This window comes from Platalea leucorodia, assembly GCF_965183815.1.
Source record: "Platalea leucorodia genome assembly, chromosome: 1".
Lineage (NCBI taxonomy): Eukaryota > Metazoa > Chordata > Aves > Pelecaniformes > Threskiornithidae > Platalea > Platalea leucorodia.
This window is the reverse complement of record NC_138823.1, coordinates 135,035,372-135,056,282: the sequence shown is the minus strand read 5'-3', so window position 1 is coordinate 135,056,282 and position 20,911 is coordinate 135,035,372. Positions and strand designations below refer to the sequence as shown.

The window sequence follows — 20,911 nt, the reverse complement described above, 5'->3', positions numbered from 1 at the left end:
TCATCCAGGAATTCCCGGTGTCCAGGTGGGTTGATCTGACCTGCCAGACTAGCCGGCATCAGGAGATCCTGTGCCAAACGCTGTATGGAGGTACGGATACCTGCTCAGTAGATGCACAACAAGCTTGAAATGCTTGAAGTGTGCTGAACGTACTGCAAGCTGTCACAGGTTATGTATGTGCTTTAGGGCTCCTTTATGTATGTCCATCCAGATGTGTCTGGTGGAGCTAGACATGGCAATGCAGTGCACGTATGCACTAATGTCTCTCTAAGAAAGCTGGGCATATCCATGGGCGACCAGCTAAATCTCATATTGCTCATATCTCTACTTGCCTTATTAATGGCATAAAAGGGGCAAAGTGCTTTGCTGGTCTGAGGCATTTATTTGTCGATATCTGACGTTGCTTTTGGCTACGTGGCTTGTACTGTTTGTATGCAGTTTACCTCAGCCTTGCCGCAAAATATGGAGATTTTAGTTCCAACCTGATAAATAACTGTGTCAGCAGAATAATTGAATTGTGTGTGTACTTCCTAACCTAAATATTATTTATTTATTTGATAGCTCTCTCTGTTTTTTTAAATTATTTGAGCTTTGTGATTCAGGAAAGTACCTTTGAATTTATGAAGCCCTTAAGCATAGGCTTAACTTAAGCCTCGTGCTTATAATCAAGTATGTGGTGTTGAGGTATTGTCCTGAATCTAGGACTTAATTTCTAGCAGACTTATTTATGTGAACAGAAAGGCATATTTTAAGAGGAGAAAGAAGTGATAAGTCATCAGCTAGTTCCAAAAACCCTGAGCTAATTTGCATGAGAAAGATGCGAGGCTCTCTGTATTGTTATATGAGAGATGTCAGAGACCCATACATTTATCTAGCGTAATGCTCCTTATCCTGAAAACTTCGTAAAGTTTTCTTCTCCCATTGTTTGTCACAAAATCCCCTAAAGCTACAGATACGTCTGTCTTTGTCCCAGAAAACTCCTTTGAAGCTTGAATTGAGCTTCAGCACGTATGGAATCACAGTTTTCTCCTCAGTTGAAAAATGCCTGTCCCGTGGGTTCACGGCACTGCAAAGAAAAAGCAACATGTATTCCTGCACAGGCAACGCCAAAGGCTTGCTACACAGAAAAGTAATCAGAGAGATTCCCACACTACATCTTTCCAAGCAGAGCACGTGGATTAAGTGATTCATTTTTACTCCCCCGGGGGTTTGGAACACGGTCCCTTAGTTCCAGGAGGGAGCAGAACCAGACCGCTTGGGCATCTCCCCTGATTTCTTTCTGCTCCCAAACCATCTGCTTCTCTGTGGTAATAGTCTTCTGCTGTTCGTTAACCTAGTTAATCCTCTAGCATAAGCAGTAGTAATTTATGCTGGATGTTTGGGTTTCACATGGTACTAATGGTATCTAATGAACTGTGGCTACAGAAACATCTGTTCTATACAGGAGTTAATTTTTTTTCTTTTTTTGATCCTGGTGATTAGATAAACAAAAAATAGTTAGGAGCTCTTTAGGCTGCAGAGATTAGAACTCAAAACTTGAGTACTGAAATAGGCCAGATTTAACATTACCCATGCAACCTTAATTTAGCTCCCACATGTTTATCCATTGCTGGATGTTGATGCACGTTATTACTCGATGCTTTTTCACAGAATACTTACCAAATGAAAAAGGGGCAAAGGAAGGTTGAATAGGACACCTGTAAGACTGCAGTATCCTCATTTAAGCATATGACTAGAAGCTAGAGGACATCTCTTTATTTAATTTTGTATGTAATATTTATATGCTACAATTGAGCAATATGGCAGAAAAAATCTATGCAAGAATTCATTTACAAGTGAGAAAACTGCAAAAATTGAAACTAAGCTATTAATATTAATGAAGGCTATGCTCCAGAAAAACGTGAGTGAGAAATGGGATATGCTAAAAACAAACAGTAATATGCTGTTTGTACTTAACAAGCAAAGTAAGAAGAGAAAAGTGCTACTTAATTATAACGTTGCAGAGTTAATAATGCAGTAGAAATCTTAGCGCTTTCTAATTTGAGTGCTTTATTTCTCAGTCTTAATGTTGCAGTAATGCAGTTTCCAGATTTAATTTCCTTCTATTTATTTGTTTTTAGCAGCTCAGAAGGCAAATAAGAGAAACGCATTGTGAAACCCCTGTAATGAGATCTTAGTGCTACTAACATGCCTTACACTTTCTATAAAGTTGCTGATTGCATTTAGAGTCACCTCAACAGCACTAAATCATTTCAACAGTTTACTCTTACCTCCAGTGTCATTAAAGTTCTCCAAGTTTAGGAAATGCATTTGAAAAAACAGAACAAAAAAACTCATGTTCCTGTATGAAAATGTCACCTCATAACATCCATAGCTTTAAAAATAAAAACCAGATTTTCTTCAGGCGTGAACCCTTTATCCTTCCCCTGTGGGACTCTAAAGGAGCTATTTGAACTCATGTGATCGTGCACTTAAAGGCTGGGCTGACTCAGCAAAGTGTTTAACTATGTGTTTAAATTCTATTGCGATCAATAGAATTTGAGCATGTGCTTAAATATTATGTTGAAAAGGGATGGATTTACAGACGTGTTTTAAAGCTAAGCATGTACCAAAGTAGGCCCATAATACGTCGAAGCAAGTCAGAAGAATTCAGGTTGTAAAAGCCCTAACTTTGGGGTGGCTGACTTCATAAGTAAAATATTTTGATATGATTTTTATATATAATCTAAAATATAAAGCACAATGCTGTAGTTGTTATGCTCTGTGAATTGGCTAACATAGGATAGTTTATATGTCAGTTTAAAATACGTATGCCAAAATTAAGAACGCTTCCAGCTAAATATCTGAATGTACATTTTCTGCTCTTGAAAATAGTTTGCTTTTTTTTAGTTACTGAAGTATTTGAACTCAGTTAGAGCTGTGAATGCTACCTTTAAAAATGCAGCTGCATATATAAGAAGTTCTAAACGCATATGGGTACCTAATCCCACACTCCAGCATTTTCCGTGTTCTGACCTGTTTTTAACTTATTCCTCCAGTGTTTCCCTGTAATACGAGACTTGATTATTTTGAGGCGCTGAATCACTAAACAGGGTCATGTTTGGTTAGCTCAAGGGCATAACCAATTCCACTTTTTTATTTACTTCTGTCTATAAAAAGCTATTTCTGCGTTAGAGATTTCTGTTTCTACTGGTGATCTCCCTTGCACTCGTCTTAAATGTCTTCTGCCCTGCACCATCCCAGTGCCACGTATTGCCCACAAAACATTTGGGTATTTTTATTTTCAAGAGAAGAATGTTCACAGTACCAAATTGTCAGCTGTCGGTAGTACGATGGTATGTGTGATGGTCATCCCCCGTCGTGCACTGTAACACCCTACCTGTCCCGGTGCCGCCACTGCCGGTGTCCTTGCCCCTTTGCAGAGCTGGGTGTATGCTGTCTGCAGAGCCTCGCCGCTTCCCCGGGAGGAGTGCTCCTGGGGAAAACTGGGGGCAGGGAAGAGAGGAGGCAAGGAGAGGGGGGCGTTCAGCGGTGGTAGGTGCGGACTTGTGGATCCTGTAGGAAAAGCCCCGTTGTCGGCTGCTGCGGTCTCCGTCTGCCCAGGGGACAGATCCTGACTCTCAGCAGGACCAGGTCATTTGGCACACGGACGAAGCAAAGGTTTTGAATGATGGGGGAGACTTGAGCCATAGACCTCCCAGGTGCCATTGAGTATCCAAATGTCACAGAAGCGCCACAGTACTTTGTTATTGTGAATCTTTTCTTCGGTAACACAATTGTGAGAAGTTTAAAAAAAAAAATACTGCCCTTGGCTACGATCTAATGTGTTAGTTGAAGAGCAGACAGGCGATCCTTCACCAAAAGGCAGAACCGAGCCTCAAGTACTGGGCAGATTCTTGAGTCTTCACTAGCAAAAGGTGCTGGAGATAGTTGAGAATTTGGTGGATTTCTAGAAAGCTCTGAGATGACCTCTGTATTGGCTTCTTGATTATAGTGAGGAATCACATCTCTGTGGCCGCTGTTGCTCCTGTAGAGCAGGGACATGGAAGGGGACTCGTAATTTTGGTAGGTGAGTGGTCAGGCTGCTGTACCATATATGTAGGTAGTGACAGGCTTTGATCACCTGCGTAACAAGTGCTGTAAGGCAGAGCAGGACCCAGAGAAGTAAAGTACCATCTGTAACAGTGAAATGAAACTTATCTACATGTAGGGATATTAATCAGCAAACAAGATATGCAACTTTTGAAATATCATTATGAAAAATAAACTTCACATAGCATGCATGAAACCTGCCAAGACAGAGAGGAGCATGGTACTGTCGTCTGATACTCTGTCAAACGCTGCTCTTCTGAAAGCACATAATCTTGTAAAACTGAGAAAGACGCCGTGCAAATTGCCTAATGCTTCTAAAAATAAGCGTGAGCTGCTCAGCCGCTCTCCAAATTTTAGCAAGTCAACCTAATAGTGCATAGTTGGTAACCATGTCTAACATGCTGTGCCACAACTGGTGACTTACTATAAGAATTATATCAAGCATGCTAAATATGGAAAGGCTGCTTATAACTGCACGCACAAAACCCCGTCCCTCATTAACATCTGCCCCCACCTTCTGCTCCCCCCCAGCCCTGTTAGCTTCAGAAATCGCCTCTCCCGAGGCGGCTGCAGGTCCTGCAGGGAGCAGGCAGCAGCCCGGCTCCTCCGCCAAAGCCAACTGCGGCGTAGCCAGAGAAACGGGCAGCAAAAATAGAACAGCAGGATGGCTGCGTGTGGGCGAGGCAGAAACCACATTGCCAGCAAAACCTCCCGGCGTTATTTTAGGACCGATACAGCGGCCGTGGCATTTTGCTCGCTTTTCACAGAATACTCCCCGGGGGAGGGCAAGGAGGGATTGGGGCACGAGTCCCGGGCAAGGAGCGTTTCTCTCCCGCTCCCTGCTTGCCTTCCTCCCTCCCCGGCTTCTCCCCACCGAAACGGGCTGGGCAGGGGGAAGGGGTTAATCGCGCTCGAGGCCGAGCAGCGGAGGGAGGACGGCCGACGGTTTGAAAGACAGAGACTGGACAGCTGTGTTTGCTGTGGTATTTTTAAACGCATTAATGCAGGCTCCAATCACCCGGCCATGCTTGACCTATTTTTGGCTCAGGCCGGCCATTGTTCTATTTCTGCCGCCGCTGGGCCACGCGGGTGTCGATTCAAATGCAAATGAGTTATCGCTGCTGCTCCCGCCAACTTCACCCAGCCGCCCGGCCAGGGCAGAGCCGGCCCGGGAGAGGAGAGGGGCGCGGGGACAGCAGCACTGGTCCGGGCTGGGGTAATTCAGGCTGAACCCTCGGGGGGCCCACGGTCCCTGGAAAGGTGGCTTATGCGGTTTGATGGTTTGTAAGAGGCTGTGTTTCCCCCCCGCCCCGCCAGAAAGCTCGAAGTGTGGAGATATTTCTTCATTTCTTCTTCCACCTGCCGTTGGCTGCCCGAACGCAACTGCTCAAACTCGGCGGCGCACAGCCCCCTGCGCGCTCGCAGCTCCCTTCCAGCGGGCGGGGGCTGCCGAGAGTGGATTTGGGGTTTTTTCCCCTCTCCCGATAGATACTTGTGCAAATGCTTAAACATTGGTAATTGCCGAAGCGTATTATCTTACAACCCTCGCTGGAGGAGGTAGGACCGCAGAGGGTCGTGCCCGACGCCCCTGTGCAAGTGCAGTGATGAATCTCTCGTGTAGCTGAAGTGCAGACTGGTTGGAATATGCTGCAGACAATTTACGAGAGTGAATCGTGTTTTTCCTCAGATGGGGTTTCTGGACGTGAACAGCTCTTGGCTCAGCAAAGAATGCACAGTATGATCAGCTCAGGTAAGAGACAGCTCCGTACCTCAGACTTCAGTGGCTGACCAGGAAAATACAGCCTAGCGCGACGAGAAAACACCCCTCCTTTAAAGAAGTGACTTTAATTTTGTGGGCTTTATGTAAGTTGTTGTTAAATAATTACCTCTATGATAGTATGTTAGCTAGCAGCTGCTGCTTTTGCGGGGAGTTTGTCTCCTTCTGAGCAGCCAGAGCAAAATGCTTACAACCGAAATCTAGTTTGGGATTCCTTGTTTGTTTTGTTGCGTGGTTGCAAAATGGGGCTGGTGGTACAGCCTTATTCACAGGGAGAGGCTTCCTCAGACAGACCTTGTCAGGAGGCTGCAGTCAGAGCCCCTCGTAGGCAATTCTGGTCATATGTCTATTGTAAACAGGATTTGGGCTTTCTCCGAGTTTCCTTTTCTCCAGTTTGCATACAAGGGGAGTTTAATACTAATCCCTTTCTCTTTTCATTACAGTGTTACTTTAAAATGCCTTTAATATGCATGGCTTATTTTGTTACTTTAAAAGTATTTGTGAACCTGGTGATGGTAGTCATATGTAATGACTCACTGAGATGTAAACTGGATGTGTTTTTTAATGAAGATATTTCAAAACTGCTCTGAAAGAACACTGGATGTTTCCTGAAGCTACCCTTCTATTTTCTAGTTTCTTTGCTAGCTGTGTTTGAGACCTGCAAATAATGTACTGAGGATGAATTAAGTTGGAAGAATTGTTGCCATTCAGATAAAATGTCAATTTAGACAGGCTAAAAAAGTCAAAATTTCAGGTTACTCTTGCTCATTCTCTCTTAAACTCTGTGAATTCCAGTTCCATTTTTATTGGGCTGAAACTCTGTCTTTTGAGGTACAATGTTATCTGTTTTAGATCTTTTTATACCTAGGTTTCTGACTTCATTTTTCATAAAGTTGGCTTTATAAAGGACCTATATGTAGAATGCAGGGTGAATTGTTTACATGTACTTTAGTCTTAGTTTAGCCCCCCCCCCCCTTTTTTTTTTCTTGTTCTTTCACAAAACTTGGCAGTGCTTCTCAGTTTTTAAGATTAATTATGTGTGTAGACCACAGCTCTCTTCATGTATTGCCTGTTTTGGTACACCTGTTGAGCTCATGTTTGTTTGTTTTTTTAAAAAAAAATGTTTCTTTTCCTGCTTTATAGAAAAAGAACTTAAAGTTTTGCCTGTGTTTCTTTCTTACGTACAATTTTAGAGCAGATTTTGAGTTTCAGATATGAAAATAACTTCTGAGAGATTGTGTTAAATAGTAATATTTTTCCTGTTAGAAAAGACTTAGATATGTCTTCACCTCATGATTAGTGTTTTTCAATATCGAAAGCCAAGGCTACCTCATAATCATTACAGACTGAAGGAGGGAATGAGAGATTGAAAAGCTATTATGTACAGGTTGAAATAATGAGAATACCTAAGGGGAGTGGAGACTTCCAAGTGGTAATGTTTAAGACTGGCATTTTTCCTATTCCTTTATAAAGCTGCTGGGTTTGTTTGTTTCTTTTTGGGTCTCTCAAAGAATTTACTATTTCTCTGACTCCTGAGAATAGATGTTGACCACCAATTACAGTTTCTTTGTCAAGGACAGAAATCAGGTGAAAAACTTGTTTACAAATATGAACAACGAAGCTCTAGCAAAGACAGTTGCTAAAAGCAGAAGTTTCTCTGAAAGTGTTATAGTTCTGCAAACCATCTACAGTGTCAACCTCTTGTTCAAGAATTATTGCTTTTCTTTGGTTTTCCTGAACAGCTTAGCAGGTGTCCAGTGCTTTTGTATTGGTCAAAGAGATAAGACTGACTGCTTCCCCTCCCTCCTGTTGTTTTTTTTTAATACTATGTGAAGTTGAAGTTAGCTGTACACAAGTGAAAATCTGTTTTTTTAGCTCACTATGCTACCTTGTAACTGCCAACTAATGTTCCTTGAGTAATAGCAATTTTCTCATTTGAAACACAAGAAAGGGAGGTAATTTTCTGTAAGTTTATAGCTCTGCTTTTCTTCACTGGAGACGAGAATATCATGTAACAGTTGATTTTTATCTGATACTACATTAGGCCCGTATAACATATACAATTTCCCCTGTAGTACCAAGTAGAATAGAAGGGGGTTTTAGACTTTTAAAAAAAAACAACTTAGTCAATAACATTAGCAGGTAAAAGATGTTTAAATATCTATTCTGTAGAACACAAAATATTCCTCAGTGTTTCTGTTGGCCTTTAAAATACACAACTAGACTGCAAGTAGTTGACGTTTTACATAGTCTGCAGTTTAATTTATGTCACATGAAACCACAAAGCCTGGTGCTGCTGGCGATTGCCTTCAGTTCCCTCGAGTTCAGGGTCTTGCAGGATCAGGCCTGGTAGCTTCTCAGGTACTGCCTCCCCCTATGCTGCATATAGGGGGGAAAGAAATAGCCAGGATATGATGATATGCTCTAGTGTTTGGAGTAGCTAGAATCAGTCATTTGAATTTTGCTTATTACAATGTTGTTACTTTAAAGTTATCTTCGCTTACACGTATGTGACTTTTCCTCAGATTAAAAAGTTGCACATATTTAAGAAAAGAGCAGATCCCTGCACATGTACACTCTGCACCCTTGATATTCTTGAATTCTTTGAAGCAAGCACAACTTAAACACTCAATGGATTTTTAGGTTTGCTAACTTCCAGATGCAATGGGCATGCATTATGCAACTCTGATTTTAAACTGGACTGGAGCCATCCCCAAAGAGGACAGATTCAATGGCCAATGGATACATATTTGCAAAGCAAACTGTCTAAGGAATTTCTGACAATAGCAGGCATAGGAAATACTTCTGTCATATGAAGCAGTTCTTCTGGTATTCCCTCAATTACTGCTTTGCCTGTCTGTCTCCATCCCTGCTTGTAAATCATACTATGAATGAGATGATCTGGATGGGTACCAATCAAAAGTCTAATTATGAATGGAGCAATCTAGATCGGCTCTGACTCAAGAAGCTGTGTAATTTTCAGACACCTACACCTTACTGCAGAGAGCAGTTTCAGCTATCTTGAGAAGACTGAACTAGATTCTCCCATATGGTACTGTTGCTCTAAAATGCAGCAGTAAGTGGTGTGCATCTTTATTTAAGAAAATGATGCTGATGTATTCTGATTTGATACCATAATTATTTTAGTTTCCCGACTTAAAAAATAGATCTGGAGTCTAAAGGCTCTTGTTTAGCTGGAATTACTGTTTAACTATGCTGTTGCTTTTATTTTACCCAAAAAGTCTCAACTTCCATGTGTGTGCAATGCCACAGTGGACTCTAGCATTCAGCTGGCCTCTTATCTTACCACGATACAAGTAATAAACTATAAGTCCTTGAAAAAAAGCATTTGATGCAGCACAGTCCATGGCAAGAACGCTCATTAAAATGTAGTCAATAAATAATTAATGCAGGGCTATGTTACTCAAATAGGTGTCAGTTGGGTGAAGGAGAAGAAAGAACCTACCCAGCCGTGGTACCTGTAGATGTGGGATTTAAGAAGTAATGCCAAGTTCATTAACTTCTGGTGATTTAATATACTGTGCTGTTTTTCCAGAGGCTAAGCTTGCTATGTTTGCTTCACTGGCCATATTTTGACGTACAGCCTTGCACTGGCCTGCCTAGATTCCACCTTGGCTTTTATTGGATCCTCTGCTTCCTGCCCAGAGCTGTTGTGTTGAAAAATCAAGAGTTCAAAGAGATCTTGAGCTTAAAGCCTTGGCTTGTCACTGAATTGACAGGTGACCTGAGCAAGTTACGCAATCCTGCTTACGTCAGCTAACTCTTCTGTGAAACACAGAAAATGATACCTGTCAGGCTCAGGAATCTATAGAGCAAAACTATTCTAAAGGGAATATAATGATTCAGAATGATTAATTTGATTGACTTCATCTACCTACAGGCTTGCAAAACACCTGCAATTTCACAAATGTAGTAAGTGAATGTAGTCGCAGTATTTTATTCTCTGCACCCGTCAGGAAATTCAGGCTGTGTCACTTGAATATAAATGACAGAATCAATGCTACACGCATCATGTTGTACGTGGGTTGACAGGTCCTCATGAGCTATCTTCCCTCAGTAAACCCCAATGTACAAAATTTCTCTCATATCTTGTATCTGTTGTGTGGCCACATAACTGCGTAGACGTGTTTGTATGCATGCATTTGTATTGCCTTCAGGGAAAATTCTTTGGTGTTTGCTCTACCACTTTTTCCTGGCCAAACAAAACTTTCACCTGCTCAACTGTTCCTGTGGAGAGATTGCAGAAAGCAAATTCATTTAAAGGTTTGCTCTGATATTCATGAAAAACTTGACATATTTGCATATCTGAATCAGGTAACGTAAACTTACAGATATAAAATGTTGCATATGTGGTATCTTGGGCAATACTCTTCAGGGAGAGTGAATAGATATGCTGAGCTTTTGCTTTGTGATCCTCTTCAGAGTAATGAAAAAAACTGAGTGTGAAAATTCAGTTCAGGGAAGTTTTGGATAACAGTCGGAGAGGCTTTTTCAATGCCTGTCATAAAGACTAGGTAGAAAAAAATCTAGTGCTTCATAGTAGTAGCTGAAGTATTTGAATTAATTGTTACGGAAGAGTAAGGCCTTAGTCTTAACAATTAATACAATGAGAAGAGACAACCAACACAGACCTGCAGGTCTTATGTAGTTAAAATCTCACTGATCTTGAGTAGAGGCTCTACCCAGTAATGTATGCTGGACAAGACATTGGTTATGAATTCAGTTGAACAAAAATGTGGTAAAATGGAATTAGGTTGCTTTTTCTGTTTTACGTTATTTAGAAGACATTGAATACAGACCAATGTTGCCAACTTCATGTGTCTTCTAATGCTGTAACATTGCTTTTTCTTTCTTTTTTTTTTTTTAAGTCACAGCTTCTAGAGCCGTATGATTACCTGACAGTCTTACTTTGTATTAGAAGGTATATTTATAGGTTGTGGGAAAAGCCTGGAATAAGAATTTCAAAGTACAAGATTGACAAGAATAGCAAGCTACAAAAGATGGAAAGTAAATTAAAAAGATTGCAGAACATAATTTCAAAACCTCTTTGAGCGTCTTTCCTGATACCGTTAAACACTGCATTTAATACAGAGGTTCACTGGTACTGGCACTAGGACACTAGCTCCCCTCTCTTTGGTGTGTTGAGCTAAATCACTTTATTGGAAAAGAGCTTTTTACTTCAGCCGTTTATTGTTTCAGGTGTTCAGCTTTATAACACCTGTTGGTTTGCACTGCACAACGCACACAGTTTCAGCCAGAGTCTTGCCTCCTGTAAAACTATGTATAGAATTCATTTAGTTCATTAAGGTTTGCATTGGATATGAGGAACACTTGTAACTCTTCCTACTGCCAGAGCTCTGTTTCTGTACCGACTGCCCAGCCCCTTTCTTCTGCACAGTCTTTGCAGAGGAAGCAAAAGCTGTGAGAAAGCAGAACGGATAGATAGCCTGCAAACATATGTGTATATACACATTAATTTCAGGTTTTGGTATAGATGATGGGGAAGATTTCAGGTGTCGTTGCATTTTAACCTTTCCCAGCTGCTGTTGTGGGTGTGTTTTGTTGTTGGTTTTTTTGGTTTTGTTTTGTTTGTTTTTTTTTTTGGTGGGTACAATCCAAAATATTGTAGAGAAACTAATTGGCAGATATTATTGTTAAACACATGAAAATCTAAAATGCCCTGTTCTGTGGATCTCTTTTAACAGGCTGACTCCTCTGGGTCAGTTATTCTTAGCCTAGTTATTTTCATCTTATGGCATTACAGGTCTAAGATTAGCCTGTTAGGCGTTATCATGCCATCTGAGTTACCTCCTAATATAACTGTACACCGGAATGATTATTTATAGACAGAGCATTCTGTCATTTTTGCTTTATTTCTGGTAGTTTAAATAAAGAAGAGCAACATTCAAGAAAAACCACAGATTCCTTCCTGCTGCCAAAACAACATGATAGCTGCCTGCTGAGGGGCAGGGATATTGTTTAAAATGTGTGCTTGCAGCAGATGCAAACATCCTCTTTATCTCCCCCACTTCTACTAAAATGAGGTACCTCAGGGTACCACCGCTCCTGTCGCTTCTGGAGGAGGGAGAGGGGTGTCAGATCGATGCACCGAACGACGGAGAAGACGGGGTTGTGGTCGCTGATGAGGATATCCAGGTGCTATTTTTAGGGGCTGGCACCGTCAAGCTCCATGTTCAGTGTGAACATGTCACACATATGCACACAGTTCCTCCAAAATGGACCCCTCCAGTTTTGTTACACAAAAGTGATGTCTGCTGTTCAGTGAGCCTTCTAGGTGCTTTTCACAGACATAACAGGAAGCTTCAGCAAATTGACACGTTTTTAGCAAGCCGTTCTCTATGGCTGCTTCACAAACATTTCGGCTCACTAGAAAAACTTGAATCCTAAGGCAGAGTTGTCATTCAAAAAACAGTGAGGCGCGTTCTCTCCTAAGGAGGTTCACTGGGATCTTTGTGCTTACACGTGTTCAACTAGGAGCAAGCTTTTAGTGACAGTTTAGTAAAGAGCAGCAAAAATAGTAAAGTGGCAGAGCTTTAGCTGGGTGTCGGTGCAGGCTCTGACTGTAGTTGTTGCTCAGGAAGCTGGCAATTTATAAAATAGTGACATATTAATGGATTATAATTATCTAATGAACTCTATCTTTTCTTTTTTACCTTTCTCCTCTAAATAAACGGCATATTTCTATCTTTGTGCACGTTCTGGGTATAATCAGGGGGCACCTGGTTTGCTCTACTTTAAAATGTTACCAGTGTAAAAAGGCTTGCAAAATCAGTGGAAGCCTTTGTGTGGTTGAATGATACAGTGCTGGTTTCACTCTCCCATTATATAATAAGCAGCTCATTCCTTTTTGTCAGGCTGGCAGTTCTGTGCATGACTGTAAAGGTACTTTGGCATTTAATATAATCTGAGCATAGCCAACACATCTGTTTTATTTGTTTTGTGTCTCCTGGTTGTAAACTCCTGGCTTGTGGAGTATGCAAACATGACAAGAGCTCCAAGAATTCAAGCCCTTTGTGGATGAATGTGCTTGAAATGCAGGATGCTTTATTCTAATGATAACATGTTCCTTCTAGTAATGACACCGAGTATCATCAAAGGGAGACAAGAGAAGGAACGGAATGAATTCTTTGAAAATGCCAAATATATAAATCATGGGTTTACAATCAAAGACTATTGTTCTCTTTCATGATCCCTGTGGTTGAAGGTATGCATGCCACAGGGAAGAACTGCAGCTATTCAATTTCAGTGAAGTCTGGAATGGAATAATGAGGAAGCTTGATGTTAATTTAATAATTTCCTCCAATTGTTCTGTTCTTAATCCAAGTTTCCTTTTTCTTTCTTGGTGCCCAAGGCCACCACCTTGTTGGTGTTGCGCAGTAACAGTGTGAGAGGGAGCAGGGAAAACAGACTGTCGGTGCCTAATTGTACATAGAGACTCTTTTTGGTGTTTGCTACTCCTGTTTAAGTTTAGTAAAATATTAGTGATGACCTTCTATTTACCTGTTCACAACTCCTTTTCTTGCAGAGACAGTAAGGTCTTAGTTCTCTTAGTCTACTTGTTTGATCTCTAAATCAATATCCCTGTTGAAAAACATGTATTTTTCCTAGGCCTTGTGAAGTTTTTCCTATGGATACAAAAGAAGTAAAACTCTTGGACTGTTCAAGTTTTTGATATTCTAATTTGAATCTGACCTTGAAGTTTTAAAATGAATAAAAGAATACACATATTACAGTATCACCAAGAAACATAAAATAAAACACCTAGATTTTTTGAGATTTCATGCTGACATGAATAGTGACGGAATTAGTATAAGGCACAGAATGGTGTAAGAAATAGCAAAAGGGAAATCATCAGTATGAGTCTCTGTATTAACATATCTACTTTTACATGTAGATACATATTGTTGAAGGACTACATAGAAATTACTTAGATGCCTCAAAATGCTCATCATAAAAATCCTTGCACAGCAGCGGCTGAAATCTAGTGGGACCTAAATTCAGGAGAGCCCTCTACCTCGGGAGTCCGGTAGATGCTCACCAGCCTCTGTCGTGCATATGCTCAAAACTGTTCCAGGCTCCAAAGACACATCCACTCATTCCCACGCACATGTCAGAAAGTTGGCATCCTTTTATTTGCTGTCAGTTTTTCTTACAGGATCTGTTTCAGAAGAAGAAGAAGAAAGCTTTGCTCTATTGTTTCTTTTAAGAATGGGGCATAGTTATCATAGAAGGAATTCCATAGGAAATGATAAGTCTTACCTAGGTTTCTTCAAGGAGCATGAGGGAAGGACTGGCAGGAGGGAAAGAGATTTGAAGAAAATATGCGAGAATTTTATAAATGGAGTAGTAGTGCAGAGATGAGCTATACAAGCACCTCCTATGTTAAAATGCTGTTGTAAGAGAGGGTGGCGAAGGCACTGAAGATGCAAGAGAGCTATGTGGGAGGTGGAAATCAAGGGAGTTTGAAGTACGCTTCTAACTGTCCATGAACAGAGGAAAAGTATAGGTAAAAACAGTTAGGAAAACAATCAACTTCAACTGAGATGAGAGAAGTTTCTGTCAAAAAAACCTCCAAAGCCATAATGAAGAATAGATGGGAAAGCAGGAATATTTTAGAATCAACAAAAGTTGTAAAAAAACAGCTTAGGACTGTGTTACTTGTGTAGTCACGCAGTAAGCTAGTATTCAGGGATTTCTCTTGCTATTGTACATACTGTTTTTCTATTTTTTTTGTCTGAGAATGAGCAATTTGTTTGGGAGAGGGAGAGGTGTAGGCCACTGAGTCTGTTTATGGACACGCTACAAGTTCTGCTGCATCTCACCATCTCTAATTCCCCCCCTCCCCCAAATGTAGCTTAGCTTTACTAGAAAAACTGCAGAGCAATCTCACCAGAGATTTGCAATAAATTCCCGGCACTGTGCCACCTGCACCATCCCTATCTTGCCTTTTTTGCCTGGCCTAGTAGGCAGTTTTCTGAGCTCTGTGCTTATTTTCCGGGTTGTTGTTTTTTTTGTTTTTGTTTTTTGTTTGTTTGTTTGTTTGTTGTTGTTGTTTGGTGTTTTGTTTTTTTTTTTCTTTCTCCCTCCCTCTCGTGCCAATGATAATAGGGCAGCTGGGGAACTTACAGGGGAAGAAGGGAAATTACAAATGACTACATCAAAGGGCTATAGGCAAAGGAGTAAGAAGGAATGCTAATGCAGCTGAATTAAGTAATGGTGATGCTATGGATGATTAAGGATACTAATGCTGACATAGCTATTTTGTTCAGAAAATAAATGGTTAGAAATAGGAATATTTAGAAAAAATTACCCTTGGGCTAAAATTCTCAAACCTCGTCTAAGAGTGAATGCCTCTCTCTGGTCACTGGTCATGCATATATATTTGTCACTGGTATGCATATACAATTACAGAACATGTATATACATAGACTTATCACCAATCTTACTCCGTCCTCCCTCACTGGGGACATTTGGTATGGCTGTATTAAAATTTGACAAAAATTTTAGGAACTCTGGGTTTCACAAGTTAGTCCAGGTGAGCTCGGATGAACGCCTAAGGCAAAGTGATTTTCCTCCTTCTGTAGGCTTAGGAGTCCACAGGAGGTGGACGCGCATCCCGTAAACCTCCTGGTCTGTCTGCCATTCTTCATCTGCAGGTATCCGGAGGTCTGCAGCAGTACACGTTTATTCCTGGAGACGTCAGGAACTCATTCTGAAGGACCTGTTTTTGTTATTCCCTCTAGCGAATACTATTCTGGTAGTGACTAGGAGCTCCAGGGGCAGGGCAGGTTATAAAACATTTAGCAGCCAAATAGTCTTTAGTGTTCTTCTGTAGATTCAGAAAGAAGGGAGTGAGTGTAGAAATCTGGACTATTACTTTCTTCATTTTCCTCTTCCTCCTTTTGTTTTTTTTCCTTTTTTAAAAATTTTTTCTTATCTGTGAATACTGTGTATTTGGTTATATAGATACAAGGTCTCAGGACATAGCTGTAGAGATGGCAGCTGGCGTTGCTGGGAAGGGAGAGTAGCAGTCCCATCCTCACCCTGGTCCTGGGCTCTCATTCCTCCGCTGAACAGTCACATCCCTTGTACCGACACGGGTATTCATGTGTCCGCTGGGACTGATGGAGTGAACAACTGACCCCGGTTAAAATGTGCCCCCCGGTTCCCCGTGCTGCTGCAGGTGTGTGCTGCGGTGCGGGGAAGGAGGGGGTCATCCTTGGGGGGGCCACGAGCGGGAAAGGGAGGCACAGAAGTTTCTCTCTAATTAGCTATGGCATATAATGGCCCCGAATACATGTCAGCCTGCTGCTTGGGAAATCTTCTGTGCCCAGAGAATACACCCCTCTCTCCTCTCAACATTTAAAGGACAGAGCCTAAAACTTCACACCCAATTAGTGCCTTGTTAAACTCCAGTTAACTGCATAGCACTTTACCATTAAGTAGAATTTATGCTAATACTGTCCCTATGAAGCTGTCAATAATTACCTTTCATCATCCATAGGGCACATTTCATCTGGTAGTACGAAGGTAAAATGCCCTACCAGTGTACGTTGTTTCATATTAAGTAGAAAATGATATCTGTGTCAGCTTCAGCAACCTGTACCAAAACTGAAGATACTGGAAGCAGTAGGCATCGGCACCCCCGGCCCATATCAGCTCTGGTGCGGTGCCACGTGAAGAGTCTGCTCCAGGAAAGGCTTCGTGGCTCTTGCATGCAATTTGTGCTTCATTCTTTTTTTAATCTTCTCTTCGTGGAGAAAATGTTTTGCCAGACATTCTCCCACTGTAATCCCTCCTATCCTCCTCTATTTTTGTAACCTAAGAAGCTCTGGTATGCCCTTATCCTTTCTAGACAACCTGGAAATAAGTAGAATTCAAGTTATGGGAGGCAAATTTTCCTTTGTGTGATGCTGTTCCCTGGTTGCTACTTAGGGAAGCATTTGATACTAGTACCTATATAAACCAAAACCATAAAATAACTCTAACTGGTGCTGACATGCTAGCAAATGCAGGTCAGAAGGACCATATAGTTGTCACGGTTGTTGCAGTTCATTTCTTACTGAGCGCAGTTTCAAGTTGAAGGCACAGTTTGACTCCCATGGCTGGCACTGGGCTGTGCTGAGCCTGGTGACACGAAGTGCAGACGTATTTTGGATCCTTCCAAATGACTGCACTCTCCACAGTAGCACCCCAAGTAGAAGATGCAAGATCTGAAAGGGAAGACGTTTTCCTTGCTGTTCCTTTCCTGTCAAAGTCTGTACGTCTGAACTGGGGACAGCCACAGACTCTGTCCCCAGTGGGACAGAATGGAAAACCAGAACCATTAGTTGGTAACGTTTATGTAGGAAATAATGTGTTGTGTCCAGCTGTCAGGACTTGGTATTTAACTAATTGCCCAAAACCTCAGTAGAGAGAAGAAAACTCAGTTTTCTCCTTAGATAACATGTTCAGGTGTTTGAACTTCATGATTATGAATGCAATTATAAAGTCTACCTGGAAGACAGGTTGCTTTCTGCAAAAGAGAAAGGCTGTATAGATTAATCTTACATTTCTGCACTAAATCTACTTTGTTGTTATATAACCCTTACTTGCACTCCCCAGAAGGCCTGCAGTTATGCAAATAATTCTCATTTATAATACGGTTTTGCTCTTCCAATATAGATGGATGGATGCTTGGGTGGATATAAATAGTATGTGTTCCATGCCAGAAAAGCGTAGTAGTGCAAATGAAAATCAGACTCTACTTATGGAAGTCTTTCCAAGCTCTTAATCATCTTAAATCCAATTAGCCTTTTCCTGTTTCTGACATGGCTCCCTTTCAGATAGGGTAACCGAACTGGAATATTCCTGATGACAAAGCCTCGTTGGTGAATATGAAAACGTACTTTTATCCTGCTTTCCGTACCTCCTGTTTTCATTTGTGAATCTTGCTGTACATTGACCACATGTTGTCACTAAGCTGTCTGCGATGACCGTCACCTGTTGTTAAGGTTATGTTAAGGTTAATGAAGCACAGTAAGGTATATTGCATTCATCGTTCCCAATAGAAATTACCGTGCACATACAAAAAATGAGTGAACTCTCCTATTTTGTTTCCCAGTCACAAAGCTTTGTGAGGACCTCTGGCATTCCTCAGAGCCTTCCATGAAATATCCTGAAGAGATTTGTTTCATCTGTAGTTTTAACCAAATCAATCTTTTTTCCATTATTCTTCTTTCCAGACCTCTATTAAAATAGCAATTACTGTTGCCTCACTGCACTATCAACCTTTTCTTAAATACAAAAAGAATATCTATTTCCTTTCTGCTTTTTATCTTTAAAACTGTTTCTGATCAGCGATAGAGTTCTTGTAACTTCCCATAAAGGCCAGAGCAGGACACGAACTCCTTTGAGACACCTTGTGAAGGACATTTTGCAAGTCCAGATAAGTCTATGGACTAGATCCTTAACTGGTACCAAGTGTCACAGCCCCACTGAAATCCGGATCCTTTTTTAGTCACCATTTTGTTAACCCTTGAAAATAATTTGTTATGCTTTTGTGTCTCAAGATATGCATGCAATTATAATTCAAAGCTCATAACTGCATCCTACAAAGTCAGTTTACATCAAACTTGATTTGTTCCTTAAATGTCTGTGAGATTAAAACAAGTCAAATTTAAACAAAAATTGGCTCAGTTGTGGCTGTTAACGGAGGATATAGTTTCTGAGAGAACATATGGGGAAAGAATATCTCTTTCCCTTTCTTCTTTTAAAATTGCATGCATGGCTCTTGTTTGGCTAAAATTATTTTTGCTAAATCTTTTGTAAGATTAATCTGTAAGTTCAGACAAAACATTAGAAATTTTAAATTTAAAACAACTTGTTTTAAAAATATCAGGAGATTAAAGCAGTTACAGTAGTTTATGCATTTCAACCTTGACTAGCGTGTTCACAATTATAGCGGTATAAACAGATCATATTTAAAATGAACAAAGTATTTTTGCTTCACCACTCATTTGCAATACTGTCTGTAGCTGTGGTCCAAAGACTTTAAAATGAAAAGAAAATATAAAGATTACAAATCTGATATAAATACTAGAGGATAAAACATATGAAGAGGGATTAAGGGAACTATATTTATAGTCTATAACAGAGAGAGCTCGAGGGACGTGGGCACAGGCTATAAATAACTTCAAGGTAACAATATAAATGAAGGAAGGGAATTATTTGTTCTCAAAAGATGGTGAAGCATGGAATAATAGCCTGAAGCAAAGAAAAGAAAAGTTTAGGTTAGATGTTAGAACTTTTTTCTAGCAATAAGAGCTGTGGAGAGCAGAGGCATAAATAACTAAGGCAGGAGGCTGAAGCAGTACCTAAAACACCAACTACAGCTATTTGGCTACAGATTAAAATTACTCGTAGATGGAGTAGTGTTATAAAATTCACAGGGCTAGACTTAGTGACGCAAACATTTTTTTTATTTTCTAACTTGTTATATTTTATAATGCCCACATTTCACGGCATACATTAATTTCCCATGAAGACTACAGAGATACAACATTCCTTCCAAGATTATTGTGCAGTTTTAACCAGATTAAGGGTTAAAAATAACATTATTAGTCAATTATAACCTCACTTAGTAGTGGGATTATGAAGTCATATTATTTTAATCAAACTGGTGGAGTCTCCTGCTACTATTTGTTCTGGTGAGAAGGAGGAAGTCCTCTATGCTCATCAGTCCCCAGATGAGACGGTAGCTATTGAACACCGTCACCTTAGGTTGCTGATAAGGAAAGTAGCTTGTGTGAATCGTACATGGTGATGTCAGAACACTGGCCGTTTGCTGTGTACTGCTGACTTCACTAGAATGAAACGACTTATGTAGGCTGGGTGCTGGCCTGCTTCAAAGTGAACCCTGATACAGCCATGACAGAAGGAAAAGGGGGGAGAAAGCGCACGAACCCCAGAACGGATTGGAGTGTTGTGACCATCCCATTGCCCCCAGCTGTCGACCTCTCCAAACAATACGGTTCTAGTCTAGGACATCGCTTGTAAGTGTTTTGCTTTGTTCCTCCTTTAGTTCGGTGTGTCTGGAGGGCTTCCCAACAGTGGAAATTTTATTTTGCAGTTTAAAATTTTTAGACAAGATGCTTTCACTGTAACCCCGCTAAGAAAGGTCATGTCACACCATGCCATCAGGAACAACAGAGAAGGTTTGAAAGACCAGAGTTCTTTCAAAGTGGTGTCAAATATGTTTGAGAGTGTGTGTGTGAGAGAGAGGGAGAAAAGGTGAAAAACTGCACAGATATATTTGGACCTTTACAAATGACGTACCACTTACTTGATCATTCAGCAGGTGTATGACTTTTTTGGTACTTGTGGGCTTTTTATATGTCATGAAAGCAATACGACAAAATATTGCAGTATGACAGTGCAAACGTTGTGATATGAAATTAATATGACAACTGTTTTTGTCTTTGCTTGTCTAATGTGTAATCTGTTAGGCAATGATAGTTTTGAGGGACTTACGGCTTTAGTTGTTACATGCAATAACCATTGTGAATATTGTTTGAGTTTACATTGATCAAATCATGTAAAAGTGTTTGGCTTGTGTAGCTTCAAGAAGTATGTGCATTTGTACAAGGAGAGGAATATAATTTCTGCTCATTTCTGCCCAAGATTTCACGCTCAGTAGCCTTATACGCTTGAGCTGTTAGCGCCATCAGACATCTCCGCTGCTGTTAAATCAAGCAGGGTCTGCTCTTGAATTAGAGGCTTTTGGGCACACCTGAACCTCAGATTTGTAATCAGTAGCGGATTGGATCCACTGTATAATAGCGCAGAACATGGGCCTTTAATCTCTCAGCCATTTAGTTAATACTTAGCTCTTTTCTCTATATTTCCTCTATACCTCTTAGCTGTTAATTTTCTCAGCTTTCAAAAATCTCTGTCTTAATAAGATAGTTGATAATATTATTTCATGCGGATAATAGAGAAAAAATGGAAATCCTGTATGGT

General features: G+C 40.7%; 1 protein-coding gene across 1 annotated transcript in view; it reads left to right on the top strand.

Moving 5' to 3' along the window:
* Positions 1-5,269: 5,269 nt before the first annotated feature.
* The window catches only part of HDAC9 (histone deacetylase 9), a gene marked incomplete at its 3' end in the record, with an annotated part of 290,855 nt that continues 275,213 nt past the window's right edge, over positions 5,270-20,911 (top strand). Inside the window, exon 1 of the mRNA XM_082329553.1 lies at positions 5,270-5,842. Within this exon, the coding sequence (XP_082185679.1) occupies positions 5,737-5,842 (106 nt within the window). The 5' untranslated portion in view covers positions 5,270-5,736. The remainder of the gene's footprint in view (positions 5,843-20,911) is intronic.